The following is a 20847-nucleotide window of genomic DNA, read 5'->3' as shown; positions in this document are numbered from 1 at the left end:
AGACACTCATCAACGTCCACATTTTAGTAAGAGAAGACAAATGGTTTGAAAGAGGAGGAATGGATTTATCTATTTAGCATCTTCCACTTCCAGTAGAATTAATTGTTAACAGGAGTTACATTCAGTTCAAGTTGTTAGGAAGCCCATGCTTTTCTTGCAGTGCCAGGTGACAATTTATGAATGCAGGAAATATTACCATAAATTTGCATCAAGTTTTTGAAAGTAATCAAAAGGTGACAGCAGGTGACATGACAACTTTTCCCAGTTTGATATTTATCTAAACCTAGTGACTGCAACAAATCTTACCTTACCTTTCAGTTGACTTTAACTTCATTAAACGTGTCAGTTTAGGCTAACAGCTTTCTGCTCTCTGGTCCAGCTCATTGTTTACCCTTGTTGCTTGGCAACTGTGTAGGGTTCCTTGGGTGTATAGCTCCACCTGCTGGTCTCTGGGAAAGAAAGGTGTACAGTTGAGTGCATGTACTGTATGTTTGGAAACTGACTAGATTTTACCCTTTTTGCAGCAAACCCATATCAGAAGGTCAAAGGAGATCTCAATGAAAATTAACAAAAAGAGGGGGAAAAAATGTGTATATATAAAATTGTTACTTCATGTCGCTCACTTGTCTTTGGCCTCATTCCTTCTGCTCTGTGTACAACCTCAGGGTGCTGGATTTGTGGTGAAACCCTCCTAGTATTGTGAAGAGCTTGTTGAGTATTCATTGTCGACTGTTAGGACTTGTGTGACAATCTTCTCATGTTTTGAGTCATTCTTATGCAGAACTGTAGAAAATTCTGAGAGGTGCAAAACCTTTAAAGCAGCACTGATGTTTGGTTTCACTAGGGTTGCTTGTTTAGCAGCATCACTTGTTCTCATCTCTCATCCATGAATGTCTTGTTCCAGTGGCCAGCGTCTCAATAATATTTACAAATAAATGTAATCAAAAGGCTGACATCCATTTAAATGTTCATAACCGTATGCATCCATATGTATATGCATACACAAACTAGCAAAAAGACACACAACACAAAGAGTAGAGATAAAATCATTTATTTCCTCGAATGAATTTCAGGTTAGCAAATCAGTGTAAAAGTTCTATTTTTAAAGCTGCAAGCTAATTACTAAAAACTGTGTTACAATCCAGTCTGACACCACTGACAACATTATTCCTGCTAATTCCTGCTACAGGGCCATGTAAAAATCTGGGATTTGACTTCATCACAAACAGAGATCACGTTAAATTAATGAAAATGAATCTGATTTGATTTTGACAAGTTTGTTATTTCAACCTAGATCAGCCTGAGATTGAAGCTTTGTTGTCCTTGGAGGCGGTGGCAGCAGCTGCTGGTCAACAGGGCAAGGTGGAGATGAAGAGCCGGGCCATCTGTCCGGCCACAGCAGAGGCTGCTTGGGCCTCTTTCACTGGTCCACCGAGCAGAAACAGCTGTTAAAGCTCCTCACGTTTCTTTTTAGTGTTGAAAATTAAAAAGGCAGACTCGTATTATTCTGGTTCCATGTCAATTCAGCCAATCAAGGTCATCATCGTCATCATCCTCGTCACCAAACAGCGGGGTGGGGGGTGGACGCCCCTTCAAGCTCTGGACAAATGAGAGAGGAAAAACAGACACCTTAATATTATAGTGATGGAGTCTTTAAATTAGTGCTAAAATGTCAGACTGACTTAACACAGAGACAACAGACGGAGGAAGGGCTAGGGCGGAAAGCTGAATCAAATCTGAGAGCTTCAACTGAACTCTACAGATCATTCCTCACCATTTCATCCTCCTCGTCCTCCTCGCTGGGTGCTGCGGGGGGCTTTGCGGGAGTTGGGGTCTGGAAAAATGGCTCCGCTCCATTTTTCTCACCAATTCCCCCAGTCAGACTGAGAGAATAGCACAAAATGAATGGGGTGGGGCAGACAAAATGACAGTGAAGAAGACAGAAAGAAGGATGAAGATAAAGCCAGAGAACAGTTCAGGCAGGATGTTAGTTTGCACAAACACATGCACAAATCAGTAGATGAAACACAAAAGAAGAAATGTCTTGACTCTCAAGACTGGTTCAATGTAACTTCTTACCAATACCAACCTAACATTAACATTTATGAGGTTACAACTATTTTTTTGTGGTCCGTTCCCTGGCAACAAGAATTTCAAGTCACATGCTGACATAATTTAGCACAGACAGTGCTGTTAAACTGCAATAACTACAGACCCCTTCACTTTGTTCCCACTGTATGGATTTAATTTTAAATGCATACATTTCCCATTTGTGGCATTTTTAAGAAAATCTCTGATTTACTGATCTCAGTATTCAGAGCCTTAATTCAGTGCTTTGCAGTAGCCCATTTGGCAGCTCTTACAGTTTCGGTGTATGTCTCTGCAGGCCTGGGCCCAAAGGATCATATGATCCAGTCCTGGTAAGTGTGAACTACCATCTTCAGGTCTTTCCACAGATGTTCTGTGGAGTTCAAGCCTGGGCTTTGGTTGGGCTTCTCAAGGATGCTCAAGAGACTGGAGTATGGTCTTGGCTGCATACTTTGGGTCACTGTGGTGCTGAAATGTGAACTGTCACTCCAGTCTGGGGCCTGTGCACTCTTCAGGGACCTCTGTATATTTGGTCTGACATATTTATGCCCTCTGTTCTGACAAGTCTTCCCGTCCCGAGCTCCTGTGAAGCACCACCGTAACCTGATGCTGCCTCCGTCATGCTTAACTACAAGGAAGACACTAGCCTTGTAGTTAAGGTGAACCTTTGTTTCCACTGACCAATCTTTGTCCTCATGTTCTTACAGAGCTCTTGCTCTTATAGTCCTTTAAAGAGCCATCTTGAAAACCAAACGAAAGGCCAGACTCACCTTGCATTTTCTCCCGAGCTGTTCTGGGGTGCTTCCGGTGGAGGAGGTGGGTTGACTGGAGGTCCAAAAGTGCTCTGAGAATCAGCATTTATTTCTTCTACATGCTCTCTATCTTCCACACTCTCTTGGTCTACGTTGCTAACCACTACAGCATTTTCTTCAGACACAGACTCAAGTCCGTCCTTGGGGGGTGAACTCTCATCAGGTCCATCATCTAGATCTGCAGACCTGGTGTCTTTGTCTTCTGTTGAGATTTCAGAGTGTTCATGTTGTTCGTGCTCCTGCTTCACTTCAGACTCTGTTGTTGCTGTATCTTGTGGACTGAGCTCAGCGGATGGAACTGGATGCAGAGCAGTGGTTTCTGAAGCCTCTGCCAGACATGCTGTCTCAGTTACTGTCTCCGTCTCCTTCTCTGCTGCTGCTATGTCCTGAACCATCTGAGTCTCACTGACTTGTCGAACCTGAGCCACATGTTCATCTTCCACCTTTTCTTCCACCTTTTCTTCCTCCTTTTCTTCCTCCTTTTCTTCCTCCTTTTCTTCCTCTTTGATTTCTCTTTGTCCATTCACATGTACATTCTGGGGAAGTTTCTCCTCCCTTTGTTTCACAGACTCACTTTCGTTTCCCTCGTCGTCCTCCTCCTCCTCCTCCTCCTCCTCCTCCTCTTCCTCCTCTTCCTTCTTAGGTGGTTTCACGGATGGTTTGTCAGTGCCACTGAGCAGCTGCAGAGTTACATTCTAGTAAAACAAACAAAAATAATATTACAGAGAGGTCAGCAAACAAATGCCACTCAGTGAGTGTCAACCATCTCCATTATAGTGAATAAAGTTTCACCTATAATGGATTATACCCAGACATGGTTTGGTACCCTGCCGGTCTTTTTAAACAATGCTCAAGAGTGCTAAAATGAAAAGCTATGCTGTCATGCCTTCGGTTTGTCACAGATTAAAACAAAGAAACTCTGCAGAGTTGAATTCTTGCTTATTCCACGGAAATCCTCTAAATGGACCAACCAAAATGATTGATAACCCTTTGAAGAGGAGGTGATCAGTGGATTGCAGTGATATTTCAAGCAGACTACTGTCTTCAGTCAGCAAAATGTGTCTTGAACCCTGTTTTCTGTGTTTCTGTGTAAAAAGCACTTACTTTAATGGTAGAGACGATCACACCGAGCACGGCTTGGCCACTGTAAGATTCACTAAGGTCAAACTCCGCTCGCAGAGAATGAAACACTCCGTTCATCACACGCTTCACCTGCAAGTACAAAAAGAAAAGAAAAAATAATGACATATTTTACCTGCACACACAGGCCTTAGACATTTATCATCAAAATATACGTTTACATATACAGTATTAATGATTACAGTGAGCTACAAGCAAAGAGTGTAAGATCAGCTGTAATCTATGATCTGCATTTAGCTAGTTCAACAAGATTGAATAGGTTGTGAATAAAAACATATACCCTCAACATATTACAAAGTTATCAAACTATTTATAATATAGAGTTTGATAGCCTGTATGCTGCATTAACGCTGTAAAAAAGACTTGCAGGGAAGGATGACTGAAGGCTCAGTCAAGCTGCACTGACATCTGGAGGTTATACTGAGCTACTGCAGATCATTTCTGACCTTAATGATCTGTGACTTCTACAGCGACCGAAAGGATGCAAAGGTGTAAACAAGGATGAAAAACTGAAGGGAATAACTGTGCTGCGCTCTGATTCAATCGATTCACTTGCATGTGTTCGTGTAAGAGTTCTTACCTCTGCTGCAGTATCCCCTGTACTCTCCTGCTCTTCCTCTTTCCTCTCCAGTTCAGCCACTCGTCTTTCCAGCTTCTCCCGTACAGCTTCTCCCTGCTGCTCCAGAGCTCTGTACTGAGAGAGAATAATACACAGGCATTGGAAACAATTTGATGGTGAACGTTTGATTAGGTCAGGATAAGTTTGGATTCATATCAGGAGTCACAGGTTGACTGACAACTAGCCACATATCTTACTTTTTTCTGAAGGGCTTGCAGCTCTTCACTTTGCCTGTGCTGTTGTTGCAGACTCTGTTCCTCTGAGTCTCTCGACTGCTTCAAAGCTGTCAACTGTTAGAGAGGAAAAGCAAACTGAGAAAATTGCACATCAAATATCCATACCTACATCACACTATATACATTTATAAAGTGTTTCAAACAATTTTCAAAACGAATGATTACACAGATTCTGACTGCTGATGATAAACTTCAAAAACTGATTCAACATACCTAATTTCTAAAAGGATGCAAAATGCAAATAAAAACATTACATTTCTTAGTTTTCTACTACTACACATTTTCTACTGTAGATGTCAGACCAGAACGACATACTTTGCTTAAAACCCCTGACTAGGCAGCTGTTTAGCTTTTTCCAGCTTACTAGCTAGCCCCCCAAAAATTCTGGTTTCTTTCAGTGAACAGGTCAGATAACTTATATAGCTATTAACTAGCTAATAGTTGATTATCTAGCGGTTTTAGTTCTTCTACCTGACAAAAGACATGTCTTTTCATTCTGTTAACGGTAATGCTAAATCTGAACAACGGGCTAATTTAGCCAAGTAGCTAGTTAAGTTACTTAATTAATAGATTAGCTGACTAGCTTGCTGATTTTCTAGATAACTAGCTAGCCCATCAAAATGGCAAGCTTTGTTTATTTCGGTCTCTTCTAGTCTGAGCCTTTAAGTTTTCAGTACGCATATTAACAGCTGACAAGTTTTGTTCACGAGCCATCATGTCACCAGCAGTTGTTGCAATGGTCGTTAAAAATGTTAAATATTTAGGGCGGTATATTATCAGTTAAAGCTGATGAACAAGCATGAAATATATGGTATGGATTCTAGTCTATAATATGACCTGGACCTGCAAGAAAGCACAATCTTAAGATTACTCTTCAATTAACTATTAACTCCAAATTATAAATAAAATAAAAATTTGTCAAAATGAATAAGAAGTGGCCAAAATAACATGACTATTTGAATAAGCCATGACACAAACCTACTAAAAAGATGCATGGACTGCTTTTGGTTTGGGTTTTCCCAGAGCTGGTTTGCCTACCTTTTCCTGTAGCTGAGTTAGCTTGACCTGCAGAGCATCTCTCTGTTCGGTTAGCTCAAGCAGCTCTCTGCTGTGCTGCTCTTTAGCCGAAGCCAACGCCTGTTGAGACTTCGCCTTCCACTCCTCCTCCAGCTCTAGCTGCAGCTGAGACAACTGCAATGCATACAAGATGCTTGCAGTTAGTGGTAATCTGTAAAGCAGTAGGCATAAGATAAACACTGGCCACCACAATTGGCCCTTTCTTTGTTGGATGTAACCTGTTCAGATGCAGCGTTGTCATTGCTGGTTCTAGCCTTGCGAAGTTGAGCTCGGAGATTGTCCAACTCCTGCTGGCTGCTCTTGCGGAGCTCCTCCACCTCCTCGTCCCTACGCTGCCGCTCTGCCTGCCATTTCTTCTTCCTCTCTAACAGTGCCTAAACATGAAGGATAAACAGTTGTTTATCATATTATATTTGTTTGCATGGCCCATAAAGACTAAAACATGAAGCACACTCACTCGTTCTAGGTTTTCTTTATCAGTCTTCAGGTCCTGCAGCTCCTCTTCCATCGTGCTGACTTTCAGCTCCATCTCTTTGCGTTTTTGCTTCTCCGAGCGGTACTGAGTCTGGGCCTTCTCTGCTTCCTCCTTCAGCTCTGGAAAACATAAATACTGAGCTTTAACACCACCTCTTTGACTTTAACTTGCTCTCAGCCTCCTCCTTTGTTAATTTTAATACTGAATTATCTGGAAATAACAATAAAGTAATACAGTTTTAAGCCCACACCTGTTAAAATGTCGGGTTGTTCACATCTGCATCAGAATCATACTCAAATGCATCCATTTTATACTTAGTCGCTATTTAATGAGACTTAAATCTAATTGGCTCAAATGTAATTGGACAATTTAGAATAATCATTAATTATGATTATATTCGCCTTGTTATCCAGCAACTGAGCGCAACAACCTGAGGTAATATATTTTCTAAGCCTGTAAAGACTTCAACACAAACCTTCCAGCTGTGTCTCCACAGCAGCGATGCGTTGGCAGTGATTCTCACTGTCTTGCAGCGCTGAGCTCAGTTTATTCTGCAGCTCCACGGCCTTCTGCTGGTGAGTTGAAGCTTCTAGCTGCAGCTGAGCCACACGCGCCGTGGACGAAGACAGGTCCTCAGTCAATCGGACCTGACAGAGATGCAGTGGAAGGGGTGAGAGCATGAGATGTACCAGTGACTGTCTGCAGCAAAGTAAAACTCAGGGCAACTCAAAGACAGTGAAACGCATGGTAACAAGCCTGGATGGGTGGCTACTGATGCTAGTGGTGTGAGCGACGTGTCCCTGTGGGAGAGAAATCGTGAGTGATGGAAAAGCAGGCAGAAGAGAAAAAAAAAAAGAGGAAAATAGTTAGTTAAAATGCAAATGAAGAATCATGTGAAGAGGATGATTCAGGGGCAGCAGTTAGATCGGGATCAAAAAGTATTTTCCTGTGATTCTTTCTGCAAACCAAATTCAGTTCCAGCTGGATCGTGCTTTCACTTACTGAACATCATTACAAAATTATTTTAGGCAGAAAATGCCTAAGTGCAAACTTTAAATTCTGTGCACTTTTTTTTTATTTATTTTGCAGATACTAGTTGATCCCAATCTGATGGCAGTACACAGAGAAAGCGGGCTCACCTGGCCGGAGCCCAGGTCCAGAGGCAGAGCATGCTGAGAAGAGAGAGCAGTAAATACTAGATTTTCCTCAGAGCAGCAAAGCAGCACAAATAACCAGGTGGAGGGCACAGTGCTGCATCAGCAAACAGTAAATGATTCAATGAGTACCAACGCTATCACCACTGAGATGTGTATGACGGTTAACGCAACTGAAAATCCTAATGTGCAATCAGACTGTGTATGATTACAAAAATGGTACCCTTTAGTTACTAATGCAACAGAATTTGATAGAAAAAAAAGCATTAATACTCTTCAGTTAGTTTTGCATTTCGCCAATCTGGATATATGAAACCATGTACCTCTGAAATGTCAGCTTCTTATGAGTAGTTAGCTTTGTTTGGTAGCTGGTGGGTGGTACATGACAAAATACATCCAGATGAATGCCAGGACCAAAGATCTCCCAGGAACATGCACTGTTTCAAGATGACCTATGTCATATCACCTTGTAGTGGTTTTAATATTGTGGCTGAAAGGTTAATACACAGTGTGAATAGCAGTGAGCCTAATATCGATCTTTGGTTTAACTTGATTTTCTTGAAGTTTTTTCTTAAGTTATTTTTTGGTTCTATAGTTTGTGAATGTAATTATTAATCACCAAACTGATAGATTCACAGTTTTCACCAAGTAATGAAAAAACAGACCCAATTACTTTAACATGTAAAAGAATAATTGCAGGACTGTGGACCTTCTACCCCAATATTTATTGTCTGTATCATCAGAGGCATAAATGCTGCCCAAAAATGAAATCATTTACTTAGTTTTGACATTCATGACCTTTATATATTCAGTATAAAACAATATAGAATAGATGTAGTATCTTGCACAAGAAGAATCTTAGAAAATGCTAGACACCCTGAAAGTTACAATCAGACATGGCTGAATTCTCACAATCTCTAGATTTCATATTAAGTCTTCATAGTAAAGATCCACACCTACCTTCACCTTCCATCTACCTGCTGAACCCACAAAAGTCAAAAAGTGGCAAATCACGGGAAAAAATCTCAATGTTTTGGTGATAATTTGGGTCCAACTCAAACTAGAATCTTCTGACAACAATTGACAAGCTGGTACAATAAAAATAATCGGTCTACACACTAAGGTGTTCCTTCTTCCAGCAATAAGGTGAAACACTCACCTTGTCCTGCTCAGCCTGCAGTAACCTGGTCTGGTTGTGTTCACTGGATGATTTGAGGGAGTCGTTCCTCTGCTCCAGAAGAAGATGACTCTGCTCCATGTACCTGGCAAACCACCGCACCAACACATTACTATACATCCTCCTAAAACATATTTAAACCTGCCCTGTAATTCATAATGATTAAATATTTAAATCAAACTAAACAGGACTAACCAGACACTTTTAAATGTGACTGCTCATTTAAATCACACTGAAACCTGCAAAAATCCTCAGATCAGAGCTCAAACACAGAAAACTTTCATACACGCAGTGATTTCGTCGCTATGCTGTTTGATGCAGTGACAGAAAAAAAGGTAAATGAAGACTTCATTATTTAGGCAATACAAAACTTAACTCCATACGGGTTCTTACACGTCATTACATAGATCCTATGTTTCCACGTTTTTTTTTTTTTGACAGAATTAAACACAGTGTACTCAACTTATTATTTAGTTAGTTTACAGCTACAAGGGCAGAATATTTTAAAAGGCTCTCATTACTAATGAACAGACTTTATCTACGGTGCTGTTGCCTTTTCAGGAGATCTTTTTAATTAAGAAGGATCCAGTCAGGACTTGTTTTGTTATATTACTTTATGCTGACACAACAACACAAATTCCCCTAGCTCCACCATGAGGACTTAGCAGTCCTTGTTGAGCCAACCTGACATCTTCTGACCCACCTCTGGTTCTGGTTGATGAGATCCCCGATCTTGCGATTTTGTTCCTCAATGCGAGAGCTTTTCTCAAAGACTTCTTTCTTCAAACACTCGTTTTCCTAATAACAAAAAATTTTCACAGTGTTTGATTTCCAATACACACATTTGCGTGCTCTATAAAAAGAGCAGACGAAAAAGTGTAGACTCTTTAGATATATACCTGTACAATTCTTTGGATATTGTGCACGATCATGGAAGTTTCCATCGACATACCAGACACGCCCACAGACATGCTTCCCTGTCTTTGAAGGTCATCGACCTGTTATAATGAAAGAGACAAAAATAATGTGTATCTGTTGTTTGTACAAACTGCTGATTAACACACTGTTGTACACAGACGTTATACCTTGGAGGCCAGCTGATCTACTTTATCTGCTACTTTTCCAACAGCTAACCGAATCTCTGTGTTGTGTTGCCGGGCCTCAGTCATTAAAAAGGAAGTAACATCACCGGAACCTGGAGTAAACAAAACAGTCACAGTAAGGGAATGCACACTTAAATCAATTAATGTGATATCAATAACTACCAAGGCTGCTGCTTTTGCAGAATGAAAGATTAAATGGTCTTACCCATGTATGGGACAGTTTGTGCAGGGTAGACCTGGCCAACAGGCTGCAGCTGAGATGGTGCTGCAGAGGTCTGCCCGTAGGAATAAGGCTATAAAACAACACAATGCTCTGATATTACCACACATTTATCAGATTAGATTCGTTTTTTGTTGTCTATTATGTATTTATGATGATAAGTTAGTAGAACATATGGGAAACCTCACCTGGAAGGCATGGCTGCTGCCTGGCATCCCAGGCTGTGGGGCAACAGCGGTCATAACAGGAAGTAAGGCAGAGGATGGAGCAGCATGAGGGTGAGAGTGGACTGCAGGAAAAAAACACAATGCAATTTAAAAGGCAATCCTGAGCTCGAGCTGCAGGAGGAATGCATTTATGAGAATGAGGAAGAAGCTTGCCATGTACAGAAGCTGGAGCAGCGGCAGTGATCTGCACTGGAGACGGAGCTGCAAGCTGATCCTTTGCTCTACTGCCACTGGTGTCCTGGAGATGAATGCAAAGAAACATAAACTCACTAATGACACCAGAAATTATCTGTATTGCAATTCCAAAAATGCAATTCAAAACCTTTTCAGCTTACTAATTTTTCCTTGATAATTTAAGTTTTCCACATGTACCTGTACATACACTTTGACATGTAAAGAGACCACATTTCTATATATTCTTACAGCTAAAATAAAGAGACAGATTTAAAAATTCAAAGTGATAAATAACTGGTAATAAGTGTTACTTAACTGATATTTGACCTAAATAAACTAAACATTTCTTTTTATGTTCTAAATATCTGTATCCAGGGTATAACCAGTATTTGTAACAAAAGTTGTTAGAAACTGTCTGTTCTTTGCAATTTTATTTACACTACTTACACAAATTGCTGTATAATAACAGAATAATATAATTTGTGTGTATGTCAATTCATCTGGTAAAACAAAAACACATCCCACAATCAAAAAGTACAAGAAACATTACAGAGAAATATTACAGAAACTCCTTTTAATCAAAGCACTAATTAAAGAGGCAAAAACAGACTCATAATGACAGGTCAGAAAACACTAATGCCACAGAACCTAAACATCTCAAGGCCAACTCTACTGTATGAACAAATGTCACAATGTTACAACCGTTTTAGTCACAGTATTATTAGATTTCAGGGGAAAACGCATACATAAAGAATCACGTTTGGCTGGTCACTGTAATTTAAACAAATGCCACTATAATAGAAGGAAGTAGAGCATTTGTTGGGGATCATTTTCAGCAGTGGATTAATCCACATTTGATGAGTATTTCTGGCAGTAGGACAGCATGTGTGGGGTCAGGCTTAGAATACAAAGACAGTACTGTTAAGATCTTCAGTGCTGACAATGGCGAAGAAAAAAAACAAACTGTCACAAGATACTGACCTCAAGCTCGGAGTCACTAGATTCAGGCTGGCTGGCTGCTCCTGCCATGAAGGGCAACATGGGCTGGCCCATCCTTGCCATGCGAGAAATCAGCTTGGCTTTAGTGGCATCTGGATTCTGAAGTTTGGAAAAAAAAAAAACATTTCCATCAACACAGCTCTAAATTAATTGAATGCAACTGAAAATGTAACACTGCCTCATTCACATGGAAAGTAGAAATACTATCTGGAGGCTGCATGTCTCCACCAACCAGTCAAAGGTTTTCATATATATCTATCCAGACTCATAATACACTCACTAGGCAGTTCATTAGGTACTTCAATGCGTTCTAATATAAGAGTCCTGCACTAAATCCCACTTCATGACATCAGAAAGGTGGTCATTCTGTAGTATGCTCATTTTGGATGACGTACATAGTTTGTGGTGCTGTTGTGCTTAATTTAGATTGAATTAAACACTAAAATGTTTCTTTTATTTGGCCTTGCCAGACTCAAATTCCTATCAGTTTGAATCTAGTAACAAACCATTGTATAGTCCTACAACCAATCAGATCCATTTTGTTGATAACAAATTCAACTCCACACCAAGTAGAGACACAGAACATGTATGATTGCTCCATCACCACATAAAGCCCACCAAAGGATTTGAATGACCTAGCAAATCTTTGCTGGAGGATTCCCAACAGAGAGACTCCAGATCAACTTTCCAATGCAACAAAAAAAATGTGTGGGGGCAGGGGAAGTCGGGCTGGCCAGCAATAATGATTATTACCCAAGGCATGTGTGTCCCCACCGCATAGGCATAAAAAAGCAGTGTGGGTGCTTACCGCAAGCTGTTCACTCAGAGAGTTTGACTTTGCACGAAGAGGTGGCTCTGGCCTGGACAAAAAAAGAAAAGAAAGGGTCAATTCAACTTAAATGAAAAACAAAGTCAATAACAATGGTATTAACCTTTTGCTCAACCTTAAATCTCACCCTGGTCTGCCTGGACCTGAGGCAGTTGCCTCTACTGAGGACTCTGGGACCAGATGATCCACGGAGGGAGCTGGGGAGGGTGCAGGGGAGGGAGCAGCAGAGTCTCTGGAGCTGGCACTGGCCCTGTCAGAGCCACTGTCCTTAGAAAACTTCACCTAAAGCACAGAACAAGCACAATAAGCTTCTCTTCACACTTCAGACACATTTAAAAACAACCGTTTGTGTCAGAAGTTGCATTCAAAGGCAGGGAGAGACGCTGGAAAACTATTCAGTGGGAACTTACCCGATTTAGCTCTGCTTCAAAGATAAGAGTGCTGTTAGGCGGGACTCGATTTGGGACTCCTTTGGATCCATAAGCTAGGCTGGGCGGTATGACAATGAGACGACGGCCTGCCTTCTTGATTCCAAGCATCCCTTCCTCCCAGCCCTGCTCACACAGAGAAGTACAGGGTGAAGGATGGTAAGGTAATAACATGATAGCAATATGATGGTGGTGAACATGAGGAGCTTTTTTGTTTGACTCACTTTGATGACCTTCCCAGATCCAAGTTTTAGTCGTAGCAACTTGTCTTTATTCTGGTTAGAGTCAAACATCTGGAACCACATTGAACAATCAATGAATTGTGTGCCGTCATGTCCACAAAACACACAAGAACTGGAGATTCAAGGCAGAGATGCGTTATAATAAGGGCGGCGTGGGGTGTGACCTGTCCAATGGTGTGGTTCTGCAGGAGCCAGCCTGTGTACACCACCTCCAGAGAGTCTCCATTTTCCACCGCTTGGCCCTCACCAAGATTCAGGTCCTGAACCACTACAGCATCTAAAGAAGACGCACTGTTTGCTTTCGCCAAACATACCTGACAACACAAGAAAATGAGTCCTTTTAATAATAACAACATTCATTTGGTAATTCGGTTTAGTAAAAGCTTGTGTCTTATGTAGGTCAGAGAGGCCTACTTGTGGACCTTGTTCTGTGAACACAGTGTTTGTTTGATTAGTCGCTCATTGCGTTGTCCAGCTAAGATCACAGTCTCAGGTGTGGGTCTACCGGGTCACTCACCTCTTTGCAGAAGTCAGATGCGTTTTTTTCTGAATCGAACATCAGGGACCAGTTCTGCCTCTGGTCATCATAAAAAGTGCAGTAATTGTTTGGCTGAACCTACAGATTGAGGAAGATAAAGAACAAGTAGCCATATAAAAAAAGAGACAAAATGTGCAAACCAAGATTTCAGACCAAATTTAAAACTCTGAAAGTGTTTTGGTAGAAACACTGCTGAAATTTAAATTTAAATTAAAGCCAAAACACTCAAATAGAAAATTATATTTGTACAGATGTGTCCATTTTTTTCAGACGTTTGGGGCAACACACACACACAGACAGAGCAGCGAGTCATGAAACCCCAAGATGAAACGAGAGCTTCAGCTGCATTCACATCAAATCCAGGAATGCATGAACGTGAACTGACGTGAAACAATCAGAATTCTCACTAAAGCTGCTCCCTTTCTTAATTTACTGTTTAGTTTGCTTGACCACCTTTGCCCCATTTCTCTCACTGAACCAGGGAGGAGGGCCAAAATTTGATCGTGTTCACAAACAGCAACGAATAAATGCATTGAACAGTTAGATTTGGTTGTTTAACTCTGGTAGAGATACCACCAGTAACCACTAGATGTAACCATTTATCAGTTCAGCAGCTTTGGATGTAAAGACAACTACTTTAGTGTGAATTAAATATTAACAGACTCCTACAATCGTCTGATTCGGTCCATCACACTTTATTTTAGGTGCATTAGTTTGCTTTATGCAAATTCAATTCAATGTTATTTTATTTATATGCCTCTAATGCAAATGGTCTCAAGACACTTTACAAAACCCAGGGCCTGAAACCTCTAGAGCAAGAACTGAGGCGGCAGTGGCGATGAAAAACTCCCTTTTAACAGGAAGAAACCTTGAGATCCATTAGCTTGAGACCGGCCCGGTGGGAGAGGAAGGAGAAGAGAGAAGCAGGAGGAAGAAGATGATACATAAATTTGGCCAAAGCATACATCACGCAAAATGATTCCAACAATCTAAAACAAGTCAAAGTCAAAATAATGACAAATACTGATTATATTCTCCAGATAAACCTCAGAGGTATTGCAAGCTTCAAAAATACGCTGCATCCGTGTTGCTAACTATCCAACGTGGTCCACCTTTGGCGAGGGGGAGCAGCAGCAGTCTGGGCAAATTGAAGCCATATTGAAATTGCCCAAAAGGGGTGGGCTAACACCGCTCAGTGGAACAATTTTTTTTAAAATACTACTGGTCTTGCGCTATGCGTTGCCGCAGCGCGTAGTTACATTTCTGGGGAGGTGCACGCCAGTTACGGCGCTAGGATCTGCGTAGGGGTCTGCGTTGTCGCCGCAGCTTCTGTGTCAACATAACGTGGAAGTCTAAACCGCCTATAAGTCTAAAATAGTTACAAACTCTATGTAAGCTTTTATTTTGTGACTTTTTTTATTTTTTTTACAGTAGAGTGTTACTAACATTATTCTGATAAATATCTGCAAATTTCAAACATATGTCAGAGCTCTCTGTGTCAAGTGCGATACTAATTCTCTTGACTCCTTCATGAGTCCACTCACCGTGAAATCAAAGCCCACGTGAATCTTGGCTGTGGTAACTTGCTTCTGTTGGCTCAAGTACAGGAGCAGCTTGTACTGCAGAAAAGAAGGCAGTGCGTTATTCACAAAAAAAGCAAAAGTCACACCAATAATCTCAAACAAGTGACTAATTAGCAGAGCTCCAACCTCTTTTGTTGCGTGGCTGCCCAGTACGGCTGCTCCCAGCTTCCCTTGCTTGGTGTATTGTCCGTTAATACTGCAAAAGGGCAGAAAAGCTTTTCACTGGACTCAGTATAAGATGATTTAGGGCATCGTGACTTAAATAATACAGCACATTATGTTTTTAATCTAGTTGTAAAGAAACTTTTTCTGCAGGAAAAATGTTCAGTGTTTTAAATACAAAAAGACAATGGTATTAAACTCACTATCTGAAGGCTTGGATTGCTGCGGCAAATAACACTGCAGGAGCTCCAGGTGAAGGAGCTGCTTTCTGATTGGCTGGTGCTGTAAATGGACAAAAGATACAATGGGAGTTTAGCAATACCAAGTAGGTAAAACTTGGACTTGCACACTTGGTAGTTCGGATTTGAGTTCAACTCTGAACTACAGGACTACACTCAAGCTGTAATTGGAACATACTTGATGACGCCCACACAATGCATTCTGGGATACCTGGATAACCAAGACCACACAAGTTACTTTGTGATGCGTCATGTGGACTGAACTGGAAGGGTACTTGGGCAGCAAGTGATGACGTTTCACAAGTCCACAAGAACATAAGTACAGACAAGAACCCAGATTGAGAAATGCTAAATCAGTCTCACATCACAGCTGTCCCTGATCTCTCCATCCAGACCATCTTACCTGAACCGGAGCTTTTTTTAGGCTGTTTCGGGGCTGTGTACTGGAACGTCTCGTTCCCTTGACTGGCATCCTTTTCTAGTCCAAACAGGGACGCCAACTTGGCCCTGCAAAAGAACAAAAACCTCCTGTAAATATGGCTACAATTGTCATGAAATACACGGCTGAAAAATATCCCAGCCTCAGTCATACTGTGAGACGTGGGATCTTATGCTGCACTGACTGGACAGTCATCCCCACTCACGAGGGGGAAAGCTGCTCATACGAGTCTTTCATCTTCATTTGGGGGATTTGTGTGAGTTACTGTAGCTGCTCTCCACACTTCAACTGATCCCTCTTGCCACTTTAATCCCAACTAAGATTTATAAGTCACTCAATGACCTACATTATTTACATTCTATCTGCACAAAACGAATTAAGAAAGTTTTATCTGAGTTATCTTATCAATAGATTGTTTGTTTTTGGAATCATTTATGTTTGCTCCTTAGTTTTAATAACCAATTATTTGATCAAATAAAGTTGTAACTTAAAGTCCAGTTATTTTATCATCTCACAGTCTTCCATAGCTGATAAAGCATGGACAACTCCAAAATCTTTACTAATTTATTTATTGTTACAGGAGCATCCAACAGCATCTCATAGAGAACACAGATTTGTCATAAAGGAATCGATCTATGTAAAATTGGAAAACCCCTCTCTAGCCGAAAAACAAAACTGAAACAACGGCAACTGGATTTGTAGGGTTTTGTGAGGATGTTTCACCACTCCTTAAAGAAGCTTCCTTGGTTCTCAATGGTTGGTGGGGAGTTTTATTTTTAGGAACGTCCGTGGATTTTGCCCAACTTAATATCACATGACCATGGTCTGTAACCACCAGACACTCTCCTGTAATTGGAGGAATTTTACCGGTGAGTGTCTGGTCATCACAGACACCATTAGGCACCACCAAAAATGTTCCCAATAAAAACCTTAACTTCCAACCAGTCCTTTACAACTGAAGAGGCAAAGTGGATGAACGTCTTCAAGAAAAGTCAAACAAGCTACCTTTGTTTTAGCTTTGTTTTGGTACATACCCTGACGTGGACGGCTGAGATTCTTCACCAACACACAGCATCTCAAAATCTTCCGCAAATGGCTACTGTATCTAGCTCCATGAGAAAAAGTCCATTCACTGAGGAATGTCAGGGAAGGAAAATGACTGGCTGTGGAAACAGTTACTAGCTTTTCCACAGCGCTGGAACAACATCTTATCTTTAATTAATTTGGGTTACAAAGCATCACAAAGCTACCCGACTCTCTCCGTGTCAACTGAGCCACCCGCCGAAGAAAAAAACAAGCAGGACCTGGAGCTTGAGTGAAGACTTTTAATAGGCACCACTCTAATCGTTTTCAGGTTATGCAATAATTGTTGTTTGCGTATTTCCGTGCTTTCACGAAAAGACAACTCTTGCAAAAGGGCAGTCAGTATGCAACCACTGATCATTGCCACTACATGCAGAGTATCTTCTTTATTTCTGTGGTGGTTTCAAACTATTTGCCCACAGTCAGAAAATATTCAGCTTAGTCTTGCGTGAAGCAAAGTAAAGTATCAGATCCTTTTTTCAGATCAGATGCCATTATTTAACACTGACAAACTGACGGACTAGTGTTTGCTGCACGTACTGACCCCTGGAACTCCTTCCACTGGTAATCACTGGTGTCTCCCAGAATGGACATGTTGAACGCCTTGAGGCCCTCATCTCCAACGGTAAGGAACAAAGAAGAGGAGGGGCAGCCTGTTTGCATGGGTAGAAAATCCTCCTAATGTACGTTCCAGCGCTTCTCCCCGGAGGAAACGCTGATCTCTAGTATCCCACACCACCGTGGCAGATTCAACACCATAGCAGAAGACCAAAACTGCTCCGTCTTTAGTGCTGGGCGAGCAGAAGAAGCAGACAGCCTCTGGCAGAAGCCCTTACCTTCCCTTTACTCGGGCTAACAAGCAGCATGTGAGAGGAATTAGCCACCATAACACTCCTCCCTCCAGAGCAGGCCCTGTGCAGGCTGCATATCCCACAGTCCTGCCATCGCACAATGCCCATGCAGTGCTAGAAAGCACAGCGCACTTCTTGTCGGCCTGAGAATGAGGCAAAGCCATAAGTGAATGCCTCTAAACCGACTGGCAAGGTTTATTAATAGTGAGTGACTCAGTCTCCTGACAAAAGGCCCTCAGTTTGGGGCATGTCAGCATCACAACAACCTATAAGTGGCTTTCCATGACAACACGAAAAACTCTGAACACATCCACTGATCAGCCATAATATTATGACTGCCTGCTTAACATTGTGTAAGTCCCCTCTTTGCAGCCAAAACTGCCCTGACCCACCGAGGCATGGACTCCACTAGACCTCTGAAGGTGTGCTGTGGTATGTGGCACCAAGACGTTAGCAACTGATACTTTAAATCGTGCGAGTTGTGACGTGGCTTATCCAGAACATCCCAAAGATGCTCAGTCGGACAGAGATGTCATCTCAACACCTTGTACTCGCTGTGCTCCTCAAAGTATTCCTGAACCTTTTTTGCTTTTTGACAGGGAGCATTATCCTGCTGAAAGCAACCATCAGGAAATACCGTTTCCATGAAGTGGCGTATTTGGTGTGCAACAATGCTTAGGTACGTGGTATGTTTCAAAGCGCCATCCACGTGAATGGCAGCACCCAAGGTCTCCAAGTAAAGCATTTCTCAAAGCATCACACTGCCTTCACTGCATTCATACTGCCACGTATTCCCCGGGTAAGCGACGCACACGTACACGGCCATCCACGTGATTTAAAATTAAATTTGACAAACCAGGCCATCTTCATCTATTTTCCATTTTTGCACAGTCCAGTTCTGATACTCAGGCATCCATTGTAGGTGCTTTCAGTGGTGGACAGGGGTCTACATGGCAGCTGCACAGCCCCACACAAAACAAACAAAGGTGACGCACTGCTTGCCTTTCTATCAGAACTAGCATTAACTCTTTCAGCGACCTGAGCTACAGCACCTTGTCTATTGGACTGGACCACACTGACCAGCCTAGCTCCCCTTGTGCATCAATGACACTTGAACCTGTTGCCAGTTCTCCTCTTTTGCTTCCTTGGAAAAAGTTTGACCACCACAGACCGGGAACACTCCACAAGGACAGAAGTTTCTGAGGCTTAAGGACTCGGCCTCCTAAGCCATTAAAGTTTAGCCCTTGTCAAAGTTGTTCAGATCCTTCCACTTGCCCATTTTTCATGCTTCATCAAGTTGAGGACCAAATGTTCACTTCTCCCTCATATATCCCACCACTGACAGGTGCCATGATAACCAGATAAACAGTAAATTACAAATAAATAAAAGTAATGCCTGCTTAAACACAAATGCCTGCAGACAGTCTGAGAAGCTTCATCCATAAAAACAACGGAAGTCAGGGGAAGCACGTGATAACTCATCAGACCAGAGCAGAGAAGCAGCGTGGCTGTCTTTGAAATAAGCTGCTCGACCAGACGTTTATTAGCTGTATAATCTAGAAATGGAAAAGGGTTCGTAGATACTAACTTTACCATTTACTCCATCTTCTGGAGATATACTCTCAGCTCTCAACTAATTTTCCATGACTCATAGCAGTGCTTTTATTAGGATTACACTGACAATAATAATCACAGGCACAACTAATTTCAGTGAAAAAATGCTTAAAACACTAACATCTGCGTGGAGATATTTTATAAAGGCGTTACGCACAAACAAGGTGTCAATAAAATGCCAGATTTAAATAATCTGGTCCATGCAAGATAACAGTTAACCGGGGTAAGGCTGCTAAGCTAGTTAGCTCGCAGGCTAAGTAGCATCAGCTTTTAAATTAAAATAATAATAATAATAATAAAACACTCACCCTCCCGAGGGAGACAAGAAATCCCCGTCTTCATCGTCAGCGGCGAACATTATTAATTTATTTTAAGTCTGAAGCCTTCTCTTATAAAATAAAACAACCCCAGAAAAGACTTCTGGTTTTACATTACTACTTTGTGACTTCCTCTTCCTGTTTGTGGTGGAATCAGCTGACTTTCCACCTGATCAAGTTTCAATTAGAAGACGTGACCACTGGAGGGCGACAAAGACTATCAGAGGATTTTACATTCCCTGACAGGTTTGATTCTGAGCTGGGCTGCTGCCCTTTAGACAACCCTGACTTTTGACCTTACAAGATAGTTAGGAAAAGAAAGTGGATAAAAGTTTTATTTTTTTAAATTCTTTATTCATAACTTTGACTCTCTCGAACCTTTGACAAAAAAGGAATTCCCTTGTTGACATGTTTTAATCTTTATTATAAAAATAAGTGTAAATGTATAACTGAGAAAAATAAAATAAAAAATAGACCTATAATCTAAATTAAATGATTTCAATCTGATTGAACCGCTTAAATCAGGTTAATAAAAAAAAAAGGTGCAACTTACTTAAAGTACTCACTCACATACTGTCCTGGAGTTGTAATAAGAATCAGTTGAGTATCAAGTCTCCTGCCTGTATTCATTTTCTATTTTATGGTGAAAATTCTTTATTCATAGTTACATTTATGCATCCTTTGAAAAAGAGCCTTGTTTCTTTATTCACTTGTTGACATGTTACTTGACATGTGCAGCTATAGGCCCATTTTAACACAAAACCACAACAGTATTCAAGTTATAATAGTTAATGCTTGATACATTGACTAGTCTGTCATCATTGTTATCATTGTGGCAAAAAATAGATCTCATTTAATTTACATTAACGCAACCACATAACCTACAGTCTGCGTTAATTCCATCTAAGACTCACACCCGACTTCTTTGCCAAGTTCATTAAAAGAGCTGTATTGTTTGGCCAAACTCCAAACAGCATTTTGATCATGTCATAACACTGCGTCAATCCTGGCAACACACACA

General features: G+C 41.2%; 1 protein-coding gene across 1 annotated transcript; it reads right to left on the bottom strand.

Moving 5' to 3' along the window:
* Positions 1–1043: 1043 nt before the first annotated feature.
* Positions 1044–19990, bottom strand: fkbp15b (FKBP prolyl isomerase family member 15b). The gene is made up of 30 exons (XM_084551555.1): positions 19818–19990; positions 15926–16029; positions 15487–15565; positions 15248–15317; positions 15083–15157; positions 13518–13616; positions 13165–13314; positions 12983–13051; positions 12741–12884; positions 12458–12612; positions 12310–12361; positions 11484–11600; positions 10482–10566; positions 10290–10390; positions 10087–10174; positions 9864–9973; positions 9678–9776; positions 9482–9576; positions 8761–8863; positions 7587–7670; positions 6923–7094; positions 6430–6566; positions 6191–6346; positions 5934–6086; positions 4857–4949; positions 4621–4734; positions 4005–4112; positions 2859–3595; positions 1775–1883; positions 1044–1599 (listed from the first exon to the last, which is right to left on the bottom strand). Exons 1-30 carry the CDS (start codon positions 19865–19867, stop codon positions 1519–1521), a joined length of 3789 nt encoding a protein of 1262 aa, XP_084407681.1. The 5' UTR covers positions 19868–19990; the 3' UTR covers positions 1044–1518.
* Between the last annotated feature and the right edge of the window lie 857 nt (positions 19991–20847).

The sequence above is a fragment of the Chelon labrosus genome, assembly GCF_963514085.1.
Source record: "Chelon labrosus genome assembly, chromosome: 9".
In the NCBI taxonomy this organism is placed as follows: Eukaryota; Metazoa; Chordata; class Actinopteri; order Mugiliformes; family Mugilidae; genus Chelon; species Chelon labrosus.
This window is presented reverse-complemented; position numbering and strand designations above follow the sequence as displayed.